Source organism: Manacus candei, unplaced genomic scaffold (genome assembly GCF_025592945.1).
Source record: "Manacus candei isolate 608988 ecotype Guabito, Panama unplaced genomic scaffold, ASM2559294v1 h1tg000053l, whole genome shotgun sequence".
Taxonomy (NCBI): domain Eukaryota; kingdom Metazoa; phylum Chordata; class Aves; order Passeriformes; family Pipridae; genus Manacus; species Manacus candei.
Window position 1 is genome coordinate 1,839,020 of NW_026138101.1, and position 20,970 is coordinate 1,859,989.

The 20,970-nt window shown below is 44.1% G+C and overlaps 2 protein-coding genes across 3 annotated transcripts; both read right to left on the reverse strand.

The window, feature by feature from the left end:
- Positions 1-167: 167 nt before the first annotated feature.
- Positions 168-11,065, reverse strand: LOC127477446 (arylamine N-acetyltransferase, liver isozyme-like). 2 transcript variants are annotated; one of them, XM_051801802.1, is made up of 3 exons: positions 10,921-11,041; positions 5,216-5,321; positions 168-2,379 (listed from the first exon to the last, which is right to left on the reverse strand). In XM_051801802.1, exon 3 carries the CDS (start codon positions 2,372-2,374, stop codon positions 1,481-1,483), a length of 894 nt encoding a protein of 297 aa, XP_051657762.1. In that variant the 5' UTR covers positions 2,375-2,379; positions 5,216-5,321; positions 10,921-11,041; the 3' UTR covers positions 168-1,480. The 2 variants fall into 2 exon arrangements, with proteins under 2 accessions (XP_051657762.1, XP_051657763.1); XM_051801803.1 differs by lacking the exon at positions 5,216-5,321 and having other exon boundaries at positions 10,921-11,065.
- LOC127477449 (arylamine N-acetyltransferase, pineal gland isozyme NAT-3) lies at positions 6,899-11,069 on the reverse strand. Its single transcript, XM_051801807.1, has 2 exons — positions 10,921-11,069; positions 6,899-9,049 (listed from the first exon to the last, which is right to left on the reverse strand). The coding sequence occupies exon 2, from the start codon at positions 9,040-9,042 to the stop codon at positions 8,170-8,172; it is 873 nt and encodes a 290-aa protein (XP_051657767.1). The 5' UTR covers positions 9,043-9,049; positions 10,921-11,069; the 3' UTR covers positions 6,899-8,169.
- Positions 11,070-20,970: the final 9,901 nt, after the last annotated feature.

A 20,970-nucleotide genomic window follows, 5' to 3' on the forward strand; every position in this document is an offset into this window, starting at 1 on the left:
CTTCACTGATCCATGAGCAAATTAAACTTTGTTTCTTCTCTATTAGTAGATGTTTATGCCTTCCCCTGGTTAAGACCAGAATGAACTTGTTTTCCAGATAAAATAATTACAGTGGGCAGTTGCAAACGGCTTTGTAACTTTTTAAAATTAAATTATGGTTATTTTGCAAACCAGTACTTTGTGGTGGAGGATGGTATCTGTGTCCTGGTGGGTCCACTGAATTGCTGAGGCATTGCAGGCTGGGTGTTCCCATGCTCCATGGATGCACAAAATGACACTTCTTTGCCCTTTTTAATCTGTTCAAACCTTCAGCTGCAGCAGGGAGTTATTTTGGAGCTGCCACACCTAACAAATACCACCACAAATACTTATTTGCACAAAGTAATGCATTTCCTCCTCCTGCATCCTTAAAGCGTTGCAGTGCTGCTTATTTAATTCTCTCCCTGCCAAGCACGTCCCCTCTTCATTTGATGGAGGTGGAATGTCAGAGCAGGTCCTTTTTGGGAAGGCAAAGAGCACATTAGGCTGCACCTGGGAAAGCACCTGAGTTTTAGGCACATCAGGTGCTCCGTGGGTCTTGTGTGGTTGACTGAAACAAGCATCAAAGTCTTTTCCTTGGCTCAAGACCAATGCTCTTCTATCTATAATACTGTCATGCCCTCTTGACATCACAAGAGGGTTTGGTCCTAAAAGTCTAGATTATATTTTGCAAAGGGTGATCTAACTTTGATTTTTTTTTTCCCCCAGGTTTGGTAGCAAAAGCCTGATTTTTGAGAACTGTTGAGTCATCTTGCTTTCTATGAATTTTCCTTCAGATTTAGAGACATAGAAATATCAGACTCAGAAAAAATGGGATGCTCAAAATTAAACATCTTCTGAGGAGTTTTAGATGCCCTTGTATAAATAGCTCACTTTAAGTCAATTCCTAGTAAAAGAATAGGATCAAGTCTTTCCATTTATCTCATCAGAAGCTAATCAGCACCTAATGGTGTCTTGTTTTGAGAAACTCTTAACCTTTCTTTTTTTCTAGTAAGTCTTTGAAAGCCAAATTCAGCTCAACTTTCAGACTTTTAAAGGAAGTGAATAATTTGTAAAACTCTGCTGAGAAGATTGGAAATAACAGCAAAGAGGGTTAGAGGTCTTCTGTGTAAAATGGTAACAGCTTCTCCTTCTGCATCATTTTGGTCTCCTTTGATGCAAAATATACCTGCAATAAAATGAGTTCCAGAGAGGTGGAACAAAATGTTAAGGAGTCAAAAAGCAATTTCCATATGAGCAAATCAGAGGTAGTAAGACTCTTAGTTTCCAAAGAGGGAGAAGCTTAAGAAAACTTATGCAAAAAGTACAGGCAGTTAACTAGCAAGGTACTTGAATTTACCAAGCTTTGTGTCTAGTTCAACTTCAGAATCAATTAATGTAATTAATGTTAATTTTAGAACTTTTCTATTGGATACTTGCTCCATCTAGCACAGTGCTAGAATTAGATCTTATCCACTAAATTAGGTGGCAAGCCACGGACATTTACTGGTACAAGTTTGTTCTCCAGCACTATATTGAATTTATCTTTCAGTGTCTTCTCAAGCTCTTCATCTGTAAGAGTTGTGATGTGCACCAGGTCCATGTCCTCTATGTAATTATACTTCATCTCAGTCAAGGTCCATCCAACTAAGCCAATGAGCCCTTCAGTGGTCTGGAGACTGCAGAGTGACTTCTTCCGAAGTATGTTATCTGGAGACACTTGTAGGTATGTGTTTAACTCCTGAAAGTCATTTATATGTCGTGGCTCAAGAGTGAATCTGTGTATTTTTCTGATGTTCCCCAATCCTGGAGTGTCAGTGAAGTAAGGAGTCTCACTTTGCTCAGGAATATAATGCTTCCTTTTGACTTTCTCAAAGTACCAGGTGCCATTGTCTTCCACGAAGCGGAAGATTCCAGGGACCTGGGGTTGATCCCTCCCAGAAATCAGCCTCAGTGGCTGCCACATCTGGTAGGCACCACCAAAACCGGCATCCACGATGTAGGAATTTCCCTGGATCACCACCTTCAGCAGGATATGGTTCATCTCAGCAGCGTAGGCCCTCTCTGCTGGGTCATAGCTATTCCCACCAAGAATGCAGACGTCATACCCTAATTCTTGCAAGGCCCAAAATAAAAGGTAGTTGGTTTCCAGGCACCATCCACCACGTTTCTTTCGCACGATCTTATTGTAAATGGACTGTAAATCCAGTTCGATGGTCTCCCCGCAATGCATGCTGAGGTTCTCAAAAGGAATGGCCTGGATGTGATGCTGGAAGACGGCTTTTAAGGTTTGCAAGTCTGCATCCTTATGGGGCTTGTTGTAAGATATTCTTCCGAAATACTCCTGAATGTTCATTTTGCCTGTGTGAGCAGAAAAACAGCCAGTTACTGCTGTGCAGCTGTCAAGGGCTTCACTCCTATTTCTGTAACACTGGTTAACCAGCCTGCAAACATAGCCTGGGCCATTTTATTGAGGATTTGAAAGAAACTTTTGCCCCTGATATGAGACAAATGCAGGCTAGACCTGCCTTTGCCGTTTGTATTTCTTGAAAAAGAGACAAGGATGGGAGCAGGTGACAATAATGCTTTCCCTCTCTCAGATGTTGCCTTCAAACCAGATGGATATCTTTCCTATGGGAAGACACACCACAGAGTCTCTGGCCACAGATGAGGATCCCACATGACAAGTTTTCTAAAATTGGCAAACAACAGGTTTGCAGAAAAGCTGTTAGACCATACCAGCATAAAAGTCACAGCAAGTTCCCACTGTTTCTTTTACCAGGTAAGCAATTCTTTCTTTATCCCACAGGTAATTTAACCAGAAGGTTTTACATTCATGGCTTCATTTAACTGGGATTAACATCTCAGTGTGTCACCATTTTAGACAGGCTTCCATGTGAAGTAGATTGTTGTTTTCGTAATCTCTTAAATTTCCCTGTGGAGTTTAGACAGGGCTTTGGCCCTGCCTGTGAAAGGAAGGAACTGTTAATTTTTCTGACCTAAGGATTAGAGGAACTGGTAATTACTAAGAATACATACAAGGTGTATTCATCATCTTTTGGGGTTTTTTTACCATCTTGTACAAACAAAAACCTTTTCTCTCAGCTCGAATTATTGGAAATATTTTGTGTCTTTAGGTCTTTGATCCCCTTTCCTGTCATTATGAGAAAGATGCTGTCATTGGTACTGGCTGTGTGGTCAAGGTGCAAAAGGCTCCCTGTAACACTTCTAACCCACTGACTCATCCGGTCTCTGCAAGGATTTCTCTTGCCTTTAGTTTAGATTTAATTTGGCTTTTTTTCCACGGAAGGATATTTGTCTTCCAGAACAATTCACAATCTGCTAAGGGCTGTAGTAATTTCTAAAAAGTCTGAGATTTCTTGCTCCAAGTCCATCACGTGTTCCCTGGGAAGATTTTCCGAAAATCAGTTGATGTGGATGAGATGGAAGAAACTCCCTTCTGGTGACTATTCTCAGCTTTGGTCCAACTGCTCCCCCCAGCAGTTTGACCCCGTGCCCATGGCAGCACTCAAGGGAGTGCCGGGAGCTTGTGAAAATCCCACCTCAAACCCATGGGTGGAAACGCCCCCGCCCCAGCAGGTGAGCACATCAGGTGACCTGATCTCCAGACTTTAACCCCAACCTTGATGCCAGCAGCACAACTCACATGAATTAGTTGTATTGCTCCTGATTTGCACTGGTATCAGGATTCAGACTGGCTGATGCAAAGCCACAGGAAAATATGATAGAATAGAGGCCCATCCCAATAAGGGAATAAGAAACAAACATTTTCATTTCAAAAGGACCTGAGGAGGCTACATGAAAAAACAGTAATGTCTCTTTGATACTGCATTTTATGGGTTTTTTCCATCCCTTTTTTTAGGACAAAGGCACTCATCTCTGGCAGGATATGCTTTGAAACACTTGTAGGAAGCTATTCCCTCCCCAACACACAGTGCACAAGTATGCTGGCAGGTTCATCCTGTGGTCTTCTGGTTTATTTTTCTTTCTATTCCCACTTTCAGCAATTTTGCATAGCAAGATAGAAACATCTTTTCCCTGTGATGGTGTTGAGCTGAATCTCTGTGACCAAGAGGGCTCCAGGAGAATCCATTAATTAGCCTGGTGGGTGTGATACGATTGAAATTTGCCTTCAAGCAAAAACCTGATGAGTCCCTGCCCTGGTCCAGCAGCAGAAGACCTGATGCCCTCCCTACAACCCATCTCCTGGGTCTGGGTGTTCCCACTGCTCCACTGAGAGCTCAGCAAATAACCAGTTCCCCTCTTCTATCCATGAGCAACCTCCCCATGGAGAGCCTCCGTGGGGGGCTGGCAGTGAGGCTTTAGGAAAACATATTTTGGGAAATTCTCAGCCTGTGCCTCAGTTTCCCCAGCTACCCCTTCTCTGGCCTCGTCAGTGTAAAGGCTGGATCAGAGACAGCCTTTGGTGGCTGACAAAACGTGCTCTGATCTCAATGAATACTTAAAGAGGTTTAAGTATAATAAAGCTGCACTACATCATCAGGGACATCAGGGAGCACCCACATAAATCAGTGTTTACTCCCTCGCCTTCCCAAGGGCAGATTTTTTTTCTTGGCACCACCATTCCCACTGTGCGAGCGCTGAGGCTGCAGCAGTGAGCAAGCCCTCGCCCAGGGGAGAGTTTTTGTTCCAAAACTGAGTTGCCAAATATCCCAAGCCTCAGTTCAGCCTTGTTTACTTCTGCTCGTGCAGCAGCTGAGCTTCACTCAGCATTCATGCAGCTTGGGGGGTAGTGAGATTCAGGCATTAGTTCTGCCTGCCTGGAAGAGCCCCTGGGGATCGCTGTGTCCTTCCATAATTAGGGTGAGTATTAGCAACAGTTCTTCTCTGCTAAAAATCATGAGGGACTTCCAAGGCTGGATCCTCCTGCACGTGCCTGTGCTATTTGTTTGATTTTTAAGTCACGATGTGAGTCAGTAGCTGGCTCAGCATAAAGGGGTTAGTTTAACTCTCAAAGAATTGCTGTACTTGGAAAACGCCCTTGCCGTGCAACACGCCATTGGCCCCTGTGTTCCTGTAATTTGTGCTTTGCTAATATGCCTACAGTGCCTAGCACATGGTATGCAGAGCCACAGGGGTGGGCTTTCCCAAACTGAACTTCTGGGCTGACCCAAGGCTACAGGGTGAAGTTAAAGATCAGGCACTCAGTGCTTACCTCTCAGGCAGTCAGCTCAGGCTTTCCACGCTGGTTTGCTCCAAAGTTCCCAGGAAGAGCTGCTCTGGGAACTGCTGCCCTTAAAGGTCCAGGCTGCCTTTACTGCCTGCCAGGGACAGTGTTATTCTCTGTGTTATTTTCAGTGTTATTCACAGCAGTAAAAGAGGTGAGAATTTCTTGTTTTATAACAGTTTATATTCTAATTGTTTTATTGGTTTATTTATACTGGCATATGTGTAGATAGCCTTGTCATGATGGAGGGCCTGAAAATGATCCAGCCCCCAGATTGCTTACAATATTGAGTAGATTTTAACCTTCCACATTACTGAATGAGAACTGAAACCCTGCAGAAGTACAAAGGAAAAAAGTAGTATGAGTATCATGACCAACTTTTGTAAGTGGTTATAACCTATAAACCCATCCCTGACCCTGCAGGGGCTTCAGTCCATGGGGCACCTTATGGGTGCTCCCAAGCTACAGCAGCAAAGAAATAGTGCAAATTTTGATACAGATTTTATATTGTTGACACTCATGTAGTCTGGATTCCTGCTGGAAGTGACTAGTGATAGCTATCCAAGGCAAGAAGTCACTATTTCATTGATAGGAATGGCAGCTGTTGAATTAATCACACATATTCCTCGTGGCTGGTACCAGCCCTCCCCAAGGCAAGAAGATCAGATTTGCTAAGTCAGGTAGCTGTTTAAATCCTCTTGGGTTCAAAAAGAAGCCCTGTTCTCCAGCACCAAGGACACTGCTCCCAGAGAAGTCTGTGCTCCCTGAACCTGCTGTGCCTTTAAGGATTTGCCTCCAAAGTTAGTGACAAGGAAAAAACAAACCAGTGCAATTGGAGAGGAAGAGCCTCTTTTTTTTTTTTTTTTTCCCCTTCTAACAGTAAGTTTCATTTGGTTGCTCAGCAATAAAATCTGCCTCTGTGGATGTGCTGAGCAGGGGCCAGGAGTGCTGAGCTGTGCCATGGAGGGGCAGCAGCCCTGGCAGTGGCCAGGGCACGTGGGCCAGGAGATGTGTCAGCAGAAAGAAAGTGGTTTTCCCTGTTATTGCCCTTCCCATGCCGAATCTCTGGGGCAATGGATGTGATGCTCTACTCTGATCTTAAAGGTCTGTGATTTTATGGTTCTGTAGTCCTTGCTCTGAGTCTATGGAACTCCAGGTACAGGGAGAGGAGCGGGCACAGCCCCTTCTAGGTGTTTCCTATGTCTGTTCCCACAAAGGATGGAGCTTCTTGGCTCTGCATGGATCTTCTCCTGTCCCACAACTTTGCAAGACCTGCTTGGACTTTTGCCTGCATCCCAATGCCAGGCTGCTACAAGGACAAACCTCCTAAGTTTAGCTCCTTTAGCTCTTCCACTATTGCAGGGACCACAGAAAGACACAGACCACAAACAAGCCATATCCTGGGACAATTCCTTCTGATCATGTGTGTTGCAAGCTGCTGGTCCACACCATAAGAAACCCCTTTTTCTTCTGCAACCCACTACAGGATGTCATTAACATTTCATTTCCCTGTGGGGTGGGAGAGCCTCATATGCTATGAAGGACTATTGCACACCCACAGCCAAGCACATACAGATGAGTTTGAACTCTGGGGAGATGGGGATTTGGGGAGCTCGCTGTGTCTCTATGAAATACACTTTGAACGTGCAGAATAGCAGCAGCTTTTATTCACCATAAATTGCTAGTTATAGAAAGCTGCACATACTGCATACCAAGTAAAAAAGGTTCAGTGAGTTATTGTGTTTTTAAAAGCCTTTGCTGCAAAATATTAGCACATAAAAATAATCAGGACAACTGCAGTGATTAATGACATTTTTTACTTTGGGAATACATGCTGTAATTTGGGGGGGGAAATGTCTGAGTAATTCTACCACACAATGCTTTATTTATTTTTTTTTTATTTAACTGTAAATCACTTATATAATTTACTAAATTATAAGTGCATAGTTGTAATGCTTCCAAGATTTGTACATGAAGGAACATCAAGTATCTTCTCAAAGGGCAAAGTGATCACATTTGAGTAATTTCTCCTACTAGAAATCTTAGCCTTTAGGTATGTGATTAAGATTCATCGTTTCTCCTTTTATCAATATAATTTGTATCACTGCAAACACATCCTCAGTAGAACAGATATATTTCAGATAAATAATTCTGTGCCTGTTTTTGGGTTCAGCCATAATAATTAATGTGCAATAACACTCAGAGTGACGAGAGGAACATGTATTCCCAGCAGTCTGCTGCTGGGTGGTAGCAAACAAAATGCTCAGGAAATGCTTTAAGTTCAAAGAAATACTGCTTTTTGGTTATGTCACTCAGAGAACAGGAGTCGGGTAAAGTCTGAAACAAGGCAGAATTGTCGCTAATATTTCTTATCATCTGTTTCAGGCCATAAATAACCTGTCCTTAAGTATTCTCACGGTGCAGCACAGGTGTAACACCATCTGACTGCCACGTGAGAGGGTGTTGTGGATGCAGGAGCAAAAAAGACAGGCTTGAGGAGCAAACTCAGCACAGGATGTCTTTGTTTTTCTGGCTGTTAAATTCCCAAAATAATATAGTGTTCATTTAAGAGGTGGATATGATTTTCCCCAGGTGGCAGCACCAGGTAATAAAGAAAGAGCCATGCAGTTCCAGCGTTCTGCCCAGCTGTTCTGGGTGTGTTTAGAGAAGCTTTTAAGAGATGAAAGGAGTAGGGAATGGGCAGAGTGTGCTCCCCGCTAAGCACAAATAGAGGACAGTGATTTGATTGAGCTGGAAAGGAGTTATTTGTACCCAAATCAAAAAGAGATGTAGGAATAGTTGTGAAAATCCATTTCTTTTCCAGATTCGTGCTAGTATGTTCTGCTTTACACTGGTGTAGATGGAAGGGAAAAGCTCAACCTTTAGAGGGGGAGGAATTGCCTGTAATGCCCCTTGAATTGAATTATAATTCAGGCAGTGACTTAGAACAGAGACAACCTGCTTGTATTGACGGGTACAAATTTCTTGTCTAGCGTTATATTGAATTTCTCTTTCAGTGTTTTCTCTATTTCTTCATCTGCAAGCATTCTGATTTCCACAAGATCCATATTGTCCCTATAATTGTACTTCATCTCAGTGAGTTTCCACCCCACCAGTGCCCGGATGCCGTCGGCAGTCTGCAGGCTGCAGATAGACTTGGTCACGAAGAGCGAGTCGGGCGCTGTCTGCAGGTGGGCATTGCAGCCTCTGAACTCTTCAATGTCTCGTGGCTGAAGGGTAAAGAGGTAAATCCGACGGCAAACTTCACCTTCCACGTTATGGGAAGTGGAGGCACCTTGGTTAGGAACCCACTGCTTCCTTTTCACCTTCTCGAGGTACCAGGTCCCACTCTCCTCCAGGAAGCGAAAGACCCCGGGAGTCTGCGGCTGATCTGTCCCTGAAATCAGCTCCATTGGCTGCCACAGCTGGTAGGCCATCCCAAACCCCCCATCCACGATGTAGGATTTGCCATCAAGCACCACTTTTAGCAGCAGGTGATCCATTTCCTCTGGGTAGGCGTCGTGCTCCGGAACAAAAACTTTTGCTCCCAGAAGGGTGACGTCATAGCCCAGAGTTTTCAGGACCCAAGACAAAAGGTAGTTGTTTTCCATGCACCAGCCCCCACGTTTCTTCCTCACTATCTTGTTGTAGGTCGCTTCCAGGTCCAGCTCAATCGTTTCCCCACAGTGGATGCTGAGGTTTTCAAAAGGGACAGCTTGGATGTGGTGCCGGAATATATCTGACATGGTACCCAGGTCTGGCTTATTGTGGGAGCTCCGGTAAGAAATTCTGGCAAAATATTCCTTGATGTCCATTCTGCCTCTGAGAGAAGGGTGGGAAAAAATAATAGGTTGTGTCAGAAGTGATGGAAGGCTCTTCCCATTCCTTATAATGGGGCGCTCGGAAGAGGAGCAGGATTTGACTAATGTCTGTCTCAAAGGCAGCTGAGTATTAGCGCTGAGAGAGGCCAATGGGATGCTGCTGATGAGCACAAATGTTATTTTTATTTGCTTCTTTTACAGCTGTGATGAGAGGCTCCAGCTGTGCTAAGCACATTTCAGCAGAGTTCCTGCCCAGCAAAGCTACAAATCTCCGTAGGAAGGAACAAAAGCAGTAGCAGAGATGTTTCCCTGCTAGAAATGATAGGAACTGAGACTCTCCAGATCTGAACTGCTCGTGGTCTGACTCATTGAAGCAGAAGCAGAAAACAAACCCTCCCACTCTTGCAGAGCAATCCAGAGCCTCCTCTGCAACCAAACATGAAACAAATCTGTCCTGCTGTGGTATTTCTTCATTATTTAGGCAGCCTAGCACAAGCTGGTCTCACTTGCTCCTGCTCTCTGTGCTGGCAGTAGCAGATGTGACCTGGAGTGCAAAAGGCTGCTTTAGGGCAGAAAAGGCTGTGGGAGATTTTTTGCTGCATCTGCTGTGAGCTGCCTCCCCACAAGCACAGCTTAGCTCCCCAGCTCTGCTAATCACAGCCCCATGCCAGCAGCAGGAGGAGTCCAAGGTTTGGGCCAAAACTACAAGTTTCAGGGGCTCTCAGATTTTCTGGCATCATTTTTTGGGATGCATTTGCTCCTTCTACTCATGGTCACCCCAGCAGTGAGTGTCTGCTCATGGGTAAGGGAACAGGCACTGCCCCACCCTGGGATGGCAGAGGGCTCAGTGTGAGGCTGTTTCATAAATATGGGGGTGGAAAGCAGCTCAAACCCTCCCAGCCCTCCGTGGAAGAAATGGGATTTTGATGGAGCCAAGTACTTTTGTTGTTCCTCCCCAGGCACTGCAAAAATTCAGGCAACTGTAAGTATGCAGTAATATTGTTCAGATTGTTGACCCAAGAGGTCCTAAAATGTTCTTAAGTTCCTGTATACAACTCTCAAAGTAAAATCATAAGATAAACTCCAACAGTTCCAACAGGATTATATTCTCGATCTGATGAAAAATGGCACAGCCAAAATTGTATGGGAAGTTTGGAATGATACTTTCAGTACATAAACAAAGCAAATAAAAATTCCCATTTGGTCCAATACCCTGGCAGAAGCAACGGGTGTTTTGGTTTGCCTCCCCACACCCTTTAAGACAGAAGCCTTACAGAACTCTTAACTGTTGCATCATCATGGCCACTCCCGTGTTTCAACATCCTACAAGCAGGCCTGAGTGATCCACTGTGGGGTTAAGAGCATCAGATTTAGGGCATTCTCTTTGTTCAGCTCTTGCCTGTTCCCAAGATTTTCCCCAAAGCCCCAGAACTACAACTCTATTCATTTCTGAGAACTTGGCATAAGCTTAGTTGTTGCCGTGTGAATTTTAAACCAGCATCACCAGCAATGAGCTGTTTTTCCCTTTCTTTCTACCTTCCTTTCCCTTTACCACAGCAGGCAGAACACATGTAGTAACTTTTACTTGCAGGGAGAATGTTGCTGTGGGCTTTGTCTGTCTGTCTGTCTGTCTGTGTCTTGCAGGTGTTTATAAGGCTGTTTTAACTGAAATAAGGCAGATGGCACAAATGCCCGAGTTGCCTCAGGCAGACAGCTGAGTAAATAAACCAGTGTATCTACGACACTGAGCAGCTGAGCTCTCCCTGCTCTGCCCTTACACCATTTCTGCTGTGTTTTGTCTCCAGCCAGATTTAACTTCCTGGTTAGACAGCGCTCAGCTACAAAGATCCAGGGGTTAAAATAAAGGCTTACCTGGAAAATCAGTTCAAGCACCAGGATACCTCCGGGATTTTGGGGGGGTGGTTCTAGGCTAAAGCAAGTGGAGTGGCTGTCTGTGCTCTGCCTAGCACAGGCAGGGCTAGGACTGCTCTCCAGCTGCTCTTCAGGGGAATGTCTTTTCCCTGAACTTGCTTTCACCCGCCTCTGTCAGATTGCAAAAGCTGAAAAAAAAAAAAAAAAAAAAAGGCAACAAACCAAACAACCTCAAAGGGTGGAGCATGAGAGCTGGAGTGAGCCAGCAAAGCCAGCAGCAGTGGCTCGACACACGTGCAAACCTGGCAGTCAGAGCAGAGGCTGCTTCACATTTTCACCTGTTTCTCTCTGTGGGGGCCAGCTCAGGCAGTCACCAGAAGGGTGTGTTTTTGTTCCAGTAGCTTGCTGGATGCACTCAGGTGACACTTTTTTTATTTCTGCCAGGTATTAGGTTACTGTTTGTTTGGAAACGTGGGGAATAAATCTTGCACGTGTTCAACCTGAGAAGGATTTTGCACTGTTTCTGAAAATCAGCAAGATTTCGGTGCAGTAACTTGCACCTGCAACCCCCTTGCCCCAGTCAGCAGCACAAGAACTTCAGCACTGCCTTTGCTTTGTTTACTCTCTGTGATTTACATATATTTTTTGATTACTGTAAATTTCATAGAATATAAGGAAGCACTGGGACAGCAGTGTCTCTTCTTTGGTCTTTGCCCACAGGTATCACCTGTGGATGCCATGGTGACGAAGATGTTTTTGGCAAAGTGATGGCTAGGAAGTGCCATCAGGGAGATCCAATCTTTTACCATGTTTATTGTTGCTTTTGTATCCACCAATTTTGCTTGCATTTTGCCAAGAGAAGTCTTATTCATTCTCTGACATACACAGCTGGATTTTTTCCTGTTAGTTCTCCAAAAGTAATGCCAGTCCGTCACATTTAGTATCAATGGCAAGTTCCATTCAAACACTGATTTATTGGGATAATTAGCAGAGATAATAAATCAGATGAAGCAGACACAATAAATCAGATGAAATGGAGATATCTGTGGTAACCCATTACACAGCTCCACTCCCATATCAAAAATTGGCTCTTTATCATCCCATCAGTGGCCAGTGTTTGACCTGCCCTTGTCAGGCTCCTTTGGGCAGATGCTGTACATGGAGTAATCCCTTGTCATCCCACAATCTAGGAGCCCCTCGTTTTGACAGAGAGAAGCCAAAAGCTGAGCAACCAGACCCCAGTGCTGGTGGGAACTGCACTGAAAGAAGCCCTGATACCCATCACTGTGTGGTGTGTGAGCAGACCTGGCTGTGCTCCTTCCCAGAGTCTTTTGGGACTACAGATGGTGCCAAATGTGGACACGTGCTGTGCTCCCTCAGGTGAAGTGGCTGGGGATCTGTTCCAGCTAATTTTGGGGTCCCATAAGTCACAAGTGTTTTCTAACCAAGTAGGAGCGAAACCCATTTCCCCCAGTGCTTGGATACTCAGCTTTTCTCAATTCCTCTCCCTAAAACCTACATGATATTGAGCATTTTCTTCCATGTCTTTCAAATCCTCATCCCAACTCACTACCCTATGCCATTATTCCTGCATATCACTCTGCTTTTTCTTCCCATCCTGCACATTTTGGTCCTCAGGCCATTAAAACCACCCTCCCCAGGCATGGCTAAGGCCATCTCAGGGCAAAGCTCTGTCAGGGAGCACTGAAGGGAAGGAAAGACTGATCTTGATCCCAAAGCCTTGATGAAGTCTCTTTGCCTTTCAGCACTGGATTGTGGAGAACATGACCACAGAGAGAATGTGCAAATGGGAATGTCCTTGGAAAGGACGTTGCTGTCCACCTGGACACTGAGATGCCATTTCCCGTGGCAGGAGCTGAAGCTGCCTGAGCTTTTTCTAGAAGATCCTCAATGTAATTGCACTCAATTTTATTTATTTATAAATTTAAACTGCTGACAGCATTTAATTTAATACTGAAATCCTCCTCTCATCCTAACTCTCCTGAGAGGCCTCATCAAATATCCCTCCCTCCCCGCTTTAATGGAGTATTATATGCTGCAATATTTGCCTGGGGAAATAAAAGCATTAGATTCCCTATTTGGGGTAAAAGTCAAGGGTCTGCTCCCTTCTATGATCACCTCTCTGGTACACTGTATAACAAAGCAAGGTATATTGGATTATGTCATATTATAACCAGAATTCTTAATATACAAATTATCTGGTATGCTACTTCACTATCTGGTTTTGATGGGAAGATTAAAAAAAGAGACTTCCAAAGTAATAAAGCAATTGAGGTGCTTTAAATGGAATTAGTATGAAATCTTAAATTCTTACACAAGGTCAGATCCTACTGAGCTCCTGGAAAGGGAAACACTGCATACCCTGAACCAAGTGGCTGGTTGGCTCTTGCCTTAAATTTCCAAAGGGAATTTAACAGAAGCAGGCTGACCTAGTCCAAGACTGGTAAACAATATTCACGCTTATAAACATATTCATAATGGCAAAACTCCTTCATGGCTGACATTCATCGTCTTCCTTATTTAATTCTAGATATCAAATAGCTGTGGCTACATATCCTTCTATGTTTGTATCTGCAGCATCCACCACATGCAGTTGGGTCCTGTCCATCCCACTGGCCAAAGGATGAGTCTGCAACTACAGCAGCATCTTTTGCTCATGGAACTACAGAAGGGAGCAGCTGTGCTGGACATTTCTTGGCTTTTTCTCAGTGGAGAAGAGACCAAATCTCAATTTTAGTGTTTCTGCTGTCTGAGGCATCTTTCTGAGGTCTGGTGACTGTCAAAAGTTTTCTCCTCTGTTTATTTTGCCCTGCCAGTATGAGGTTTTTCACACAAGCCAAATCTGAGGCTGTTAATGCAGAGCAAGGAGCCCATGTTGGTCTGCAGGTCCTTCCATCCCTGAGGGTTTCAGCGTAAATGTCTTACATGTAAATGGTCGTAATTCAGTTAAATTCCATTACGGGGGAACAATCTGCTTTTCTGCATGAATGGCTTTATTTCCTATAAGTTTTGAGGGAAAAATAGAACATTTTAAGTAAGTGCTTTGGTGAAAAGCATCTGCCTATTAGGAATAAGGAGAAGTTACTTCCATTTCACAAGAAATAATTGCACCCTCAACGTGCCCTTCCTGTTTCCATCTCGTGGGCCTCTTCTCCTGGAAGATGCCAGCGGTGTTGTCAAACCATGAAAATGCTGAGGAGAAAGTTCTGAAGGCTGGAAAGGAAAGCTGTACTGGTTTCACTGAACGTGCTGGTAGCTGGGTCTGTGAGAGCTGGCGAGCAGCTGGGGAGGCTCCAAGCCATGGTAGCAATGGCTTTGCTGGCATTTGGAGACAAAGTGTTGGAGAGCACTGATGAGGAGGATGAAGAAGAGAAGGAGAGCAAGGTGGTGTAAATGCTCCCATAATTAACCAATTAATAATGACCATCATGTTACATTGTCACTGCCTAATGAAAGTATGACAGTGTAATATGTAACGGGGCATCAGCATTGCTGGCTGGACCCTGAGACAGTTTCATTTCACACATCCCGATCAGAACTGTCCATCACGCTGTCAAAAGCCTACTCTGGATATTTTCCAAAGAGAAAAATTTAGAAGTTTGGAAAAATTTAAGGCTGAAGTGCTGTTACAGAGCTGCAGCCGGGCAAAATGGGCATCCATGGCAGAGCCTGCAAATAAAGCAGATGTTCTGTGGGGAAATACTGTTTAAAACTCTTTAATTTCACCACATTTTCACCTTTATTGTCCAGCACTCATCATGATTACCATTGCCCAGGAGCTACCCAGGTACCTCTTGGGTAATTGCAGGGCAATGCATTCTCCTGTGCGGGGAAAAAAGGCCTCATTTGAAATATAGATATTATGTTGGTCTAGTCCAAAAGTCAACATAAGACATCCTGTTACAATTAATTAAGACATTCTGTTACAATTAATTAGCTGATCATCTGCAAAAACCCTGTACAGTTGCTAATCAAATACATAAAGTAGCCTGTGACCTGAGCACACATAATTCCACCCATTTAGGTACGAGCTGCCAAAAAAAGAGGGTTTGCAAGTCAACAGTCTCCATCACTGTCAGGCCCAGAAATGGCTGAGTATTCCAGCCTGTGCACCATATTGTGGCACCAAAAAATTATTGTTGCAAGATATTTTAAGAGGAAAATACTCCCTAATAATAAAAAGGTACAATGACCAAAGGAGAGTTATATGTGTATGAATACAAGGGGGTGATGAGCGTTCACTCAGCCTCTGAAATTTCTTTGGTGATATATATATATATACTGTATATATTTTTTTATATATATATATATTTATAAGCTGTAAAAAAAAAAATCTTTTTACATGTGCCTAAATGCAGCAACAATCACCACTTATGAGCAGGGAAACTAGCAGGCCCCATCCTCAGCAGGGTTAAATTGTCCTCATTTCACAACAGCCACGGAGCAATGCTGCTTCCACTCTCCTGGCTTTGAGCCTGCTCCTCCAAAAAGCTCCTCTAACACTAAACTGCTGTTCCAGTGCAAAGACTCTCATGGAGTTCAGTGGGAATTTGGATCAGTAATAATTCAGGCAATCAGCCTGGAAGCATGCAAAGAAGGAACAATTACACGAGTTCTGTCATTCCCATTACTCAGATTTTTTTTTTTTTTTTTGGAGGTAGGTGGGAGGGAAACCTTTTATCTCAGTGAAGAGTAGGAAACAGAACGTTACAGTGACAGCAAAGGGGAAAAAAGCAACTGTGCCTTTGGAAAACACATTTTCATTACAATGTACTAACATGCATCACAGAAATAATATATGTTTGTGATGACAATGTATTGCTGCCACTCCACTGCTGACTTTGGATTGCAACTGGGGAAAAGAAAGAAGAGATGCTCTGGATTCAAAACACTTCCCCAGACTTATCTTTACTGGGATTTTTTTGGCTTTTCTCCCTGCAATGTGCTCATGTGGGACACAGGTGTGACTTCCAAGTGGCACTGCACATGTAAATACACTTTCCACATGTTTCTTTCTGCCTCCCTGGTATGTCCACAGCTGGTATGTACAGCACAAATTACTGTGCACCACGTATAGTGTATGGGAAAGAAGAGAGATGGACTATTCACACCTGGAGCAGGAAGGGAGCAGTTGGAGTTGGGAAGAATCACCTGTGGATTTGCTGGCTGGCAGCCTGCACACTGCAGCGTCCAAGGAGGGATGCAGCCCTCCAAGGCTTTGGGAAGGACCAAAAGCTGGGAAGCAGAGTTTAGATTAGGTCAGTGTGGGGATTGCAGAGCGGGGAAAGAAATTCCAGGTAAATTGTCGTAGCTGGTGGGATCTCAAATCACATCCACTTCTGTATTGCTTGGTTGGGAGCTGAGTGAACCTTTTAAAAAGAAAATTTCAAGTTGCTGAATCTAATCATCTTCCATGAATCAAGCTATGCCAAAAAGCAGCCCTTTCCCAAAAAACAGCTCCACACCTGCTGTGTTGACTCAAACGTTACCCACAATATTATTACTTTTTTTTCTAGCAAGGAGCAATTTGGTCCTTGATCATATGAACTAGTGAATGGCCTTTGCTGTGAAATGATGAACTTGATTAAATTGAGATCAACCCTGGGCATTTTCATCCCATAAGGTAAAAGGCAAGTAATTTCCGTGCAATGGCAGTGGTACTTTCTTTTCCTCATCAAACCATTGCAAATAGATGCTACACCCAGGTCAGTGTTTCCTCACTGGCAGATGCTGAGGATGCTGTCATACTGGAATATTGTCACCCACCTTCCACACCTTTATTTAATAGAAGTTGTAGTATGAAATTCTGGTCAAATAGTCCTTGAAAAGTAACCACTTGCTTTTCAAGCATCTGGAGACACAACTCTTCTGTTCCTCTATTTAAAATAAATAGACCTGTCATGGAGAAAAACCTACAGTTCAGCCACACACCATGAAGTCCCTCTGAGACCAAACCCAACAGTAGATTTGTCAGTTCACAGTGATGTTATTTTTAATTGCTTTCTCAGCAGTTGTGCTGGGAGCCCGGCCGGCGCCAGGCGCTGCACCTCGTGTTCCAGCACAGCTCCTCCCAGCACAGATCACATCCCCCTGGGCCAGAGCAAATGTGATGATGACAAATACAGTGCTGTCACTGGGGCTGGAGTCTGGGACCCTGAACCTGGGATGGTGGTGGAGGACAGTACCTTCAACTCAGGAGAGCTTTCTGCTGAAATATCAGAGCTCTGCAAACCCTTTGGGAAATTTCCCAGATGTAGCAGGACTCGACAAAGCAGCTGCAATGTCCTTTTTCCTCACTTTCCAGCTTTCATGGGGGGCACCAGGTGCTCCCCAGCCCTGCAGGGAAGATGGGGTGAGCAGGTCTGTAAATCCTTCAGCAAGTGAACCCTATCCCCTTCATCACCCACAAAAGCACTAAACAATCTCACCAAAGCAATCAACAGTCCCCTCATCTGTCTTTGCCAAGTCCTTACTCAATTTGCAATTATTCTTCTAATTCCTGTCTATGCCAGCATAGCTAATAATTTTCCAGACAGCATTGTATCAAAATCTTTACTGAAATGCAGCACCTGAAGTCCCACTACACATTTTTTCCCCGCAGAAAATCGGGTACCTAGTCATAGAAACCCAGTAGTTAATTTGGGCTACTATTTTTAATAAACTCCCATTCTGTGGTTATTGCTCACAAGAGTCAGAGGCAGCCATAGCATCTGATGTGCCTGGATCTGTCTCTCCCCTTATGCATCTATCTGAGGGAAATTCTCCAGCGGCACCTGAAATCAGACGGTGGGAATGTATATTCTGCTCTCAGCTAATAATTGAGAGACTAAACCTGCCTGGCTGCTGGGGGCTCAAGGGAAGGGCTTGGAAATTGGCTGAGAGCTTCCTTCTCAACTTTTGTCAAAGCAGCTCCTGAATGTTTCATCACAGGAAAATTTGCCTGCATATTTATGTGGCCACAAAGATACCCGGTTTAAATCTGCAAAATCAATTCACCAACTGCATCGGTTCTCTCTCTGTTGTTACTCCAGCTAACACTTCTGATTCAGTTTTCTTCACTCTGCACAATGAAGACGTAAATAGGCAATGCCCTGCCCCATCCTCCTCGGAGAAAGAGTTTCTCTTAATCCTTTGCTCATTAATGTACCATTTTTCATACCTAAGGGTACTTGGTCAGGACAGCAGAAGTGAATCCCAGCCTGGCCAAGTGGGCAGACTCAGAACCTGAAGAAAAATCCTTTTTTTTTTTTTTTTAAACTGTCAGGAGCCAATCAGTGACCTGGAGTAGAAAACAGTCAATCAACATCACAAAACCAGTTAGTTCCTAATGCTGCCAAGTACAAACCCAAATCTCACTTTGGTTCAAGATGCAAACCTGAATCATAGCTCTGATGCCCAGCTGGCATTCCCTCTTTATTTGCTTCTTCCTTAGTGTCTGTCCAGTGCTGAGGCAGAGCTGCTGCCACACCACATATTCCAGCCTTGGAACAGGGTTAATTCTGCTCTTCCCTCCCTGGGGACTAGCACATACTTTCAACACTGCACATCATTTTATCAGTTCTATTCCCAGTCTCCAAAACGTCGAGTTTCTTTTATATGAATGTGCTGCAATTTAGTACCATCAGCAAACTCTGCTGAAACAGTGAGAAATGCAGACCTAGGAAAGATCCCTGTGGAAATCCACCCCCAGCCCTTCAACAGCACCAGCACTTTGCTCTCTGTCAGCCCTGAAGCACTTTAATTCACATAATCTACTCTCATTTGTTTCCCACCTCTTTCCCTGGCCTCCATTAATGATCTGAGTTTTTGTGTTATGTGTTTAAAATGCTAACTAATAATACATACAGGTTTACTTTTTCCACTGGTAGCACCTTTGTGAAATATTAGTGATCACTAGATGTCACTGTAATTTTACTCTGTCTCCAGCCCCACTGAACCAACCTGATCCCTGGACTCTAGTGAGCTTGCTTTCAAATCCTTTTGAAGAATTTATTAGTGATCAGAAAACTACCCAGCTGCCATCCAGACAGAGGGTTTCCTGGGGCGGGAGGGAAGGACAGGTTGAACACACAGGTTTCTGCTCAACACATGAAAGTCTTGTTAATTTTATGCTGAATTATTGAATCTCTCAGGTGTGTGCCTGCAGCAAATTGTGTGTGAGGCCCCACAGTGCCCTGGCACATCTATAATGTTCCTCTGCAGATTTCCCTGCAGCTTTAATGGCCAAATGCCCTTGAAATTTTGTTGTTGTTCCTTAATAATCACCGCACTTTTCTCCCAAACACACAGCCTGGATTCCTTACCATCATCTAAGCACTCCCATCTCCTTCCTTTTCATCCAGCCATCCCATTCCTCCTGTAAATTCAGTTAATCCCACAGGTTTTAGAACTCAGAATACTCCATAGAAGTATCTTGCCTCTTTCCCTTGCCTTAAAAGATTTTACAGAATATATTTCTTCAAGGCCAACTCAAATCAACACTCCCTATTTCCTGAATTGTTGATTTCTCCATTGTACTCAGCCTTTGGGATATAGCAATTTAAATATTATAGACCACACTCCTGCACAGGCACACATGGGATTTATTCTTTTTTCTTTCTTTTTTTTTTTTTAATTGGAAAAATTCACCACTGAAATTAGCAGAAACACCTGCTTAAAAAATCATCTGTCTCCATCTGATGACATTATCCAGATCAGCAGAATAAGACTTCACTCTGCACTCCGGTCCCACTGGGGAATATGCCAAAATCAGGTCGTTCAAGAAAAATCAGTTGTCGGGTGTGCAGTGCTGGCAGCTGAGCCCGAGGAACCAAAGCTCTTTGCTGGCACCTTTTGGTGAGCAGGGAGAAAGGACCAAGGGCCACGGCTGCTTCCACCCCGAGGGGTGGGTGGCAGAGCCTGGCCACGTCCAAGGGAGGTTTGCAGCCGGGAAAATGCCTTTGCTGGGAAGCAGTTACAGGGAGCCACAGCAGTCCAAGGGATGCTGGGGTGATGTGAGCTCAGTGGAAGCCAATTGAAATGTCTGTTACAACATATTTCCCTCTGAACTCACCCTCTTTGGCTCTGTAGCCGTCTGTTCTGGTGACAGCAGGTTTTTAAAGGCTTGTGGGTACTGCCACTCCTATAGGCTGTAGCAAGAGTTGGGCAGGGGGTAATGCCACAAATAAAGGCACCTGCTGGTTTGCTGCTTTTACCCAAATTATACAACCTGCCCACCTCAATCCCAACATTGGCTGCTCTAATACATTACATTCTGCTATCAAAACCATCTCGCTTTTGATGAGCCTTTCTGTTCAGGACTCATCAAAGAGAACCTGAATGAACAATAATGCTTATGGACAAGCATTGTGTTTTTCTGTGGAGACACCAGTGGAGATTTGTTGGTTCCCATGAGGTCAAACACCTCTTGTCTTCCGTGTCAGCCACAGCCTAGAAAGTCCTAAATTTTCACTGAGTTCTGTTAATTAGCTGAAGCAATGCAGTTCCCTCTTTAGAAACTCTCCTCCACTTCTCACCCAACAGCACAGACCACATTTAGTCTGAGGAGTAACAGCAACAGACAAATTAGAAGATAAAGAGACTATTAAAAGTTTTGCCATTCAGTTTAGACAAATGTTAGGATTCTGCTGCTGGCCCTAAAACATTACTTGGAATCTTGTTATAACATTACAACACACCTGTATTAGGTTACTGCCCAGTACACAGAAGTCCTTGTTAATTGGACACTCATTATTCCTGGGATAAAGCTAATGTAGAGCCATTGGTGCTTTGCCTGGGGCAGGAGAAGTGGATTTGGGGTGCAAATGGCTTTGCATGCACCCACTTGTCTGGCTCAGGGCCATGAGAAATGATGTCTGTGATGGACACACGGATTCATGCCAGCTCTCTCATTGCTTTCCTCTGCCAGGAACAGCACTGACAGGTCTTCCCTGAAGATAACTGGTAGAAAAGGCAAGGAGAGACAGAGAAACCAAAGGACTAAAGCAATAAACTGATGAAAACACCATCCTGGGTCTGTTTTCACAGATA

Coding starts and splice junctions, on each gene's coding strand:
- LOC127477446 (XM_051801803.1), bottom strand. CDS start 2,374: ATGAACATTCAGGAGTATTTCGGAAGAATATCTTACAACAAGCCCCAT.
- LOC127477449 (XM_051801807.1), bottom strand. CDS start 9,042: ATGGACATCAAGGAATATTTTGCCAGAATTTCTTACCGGAGCTCCCAC.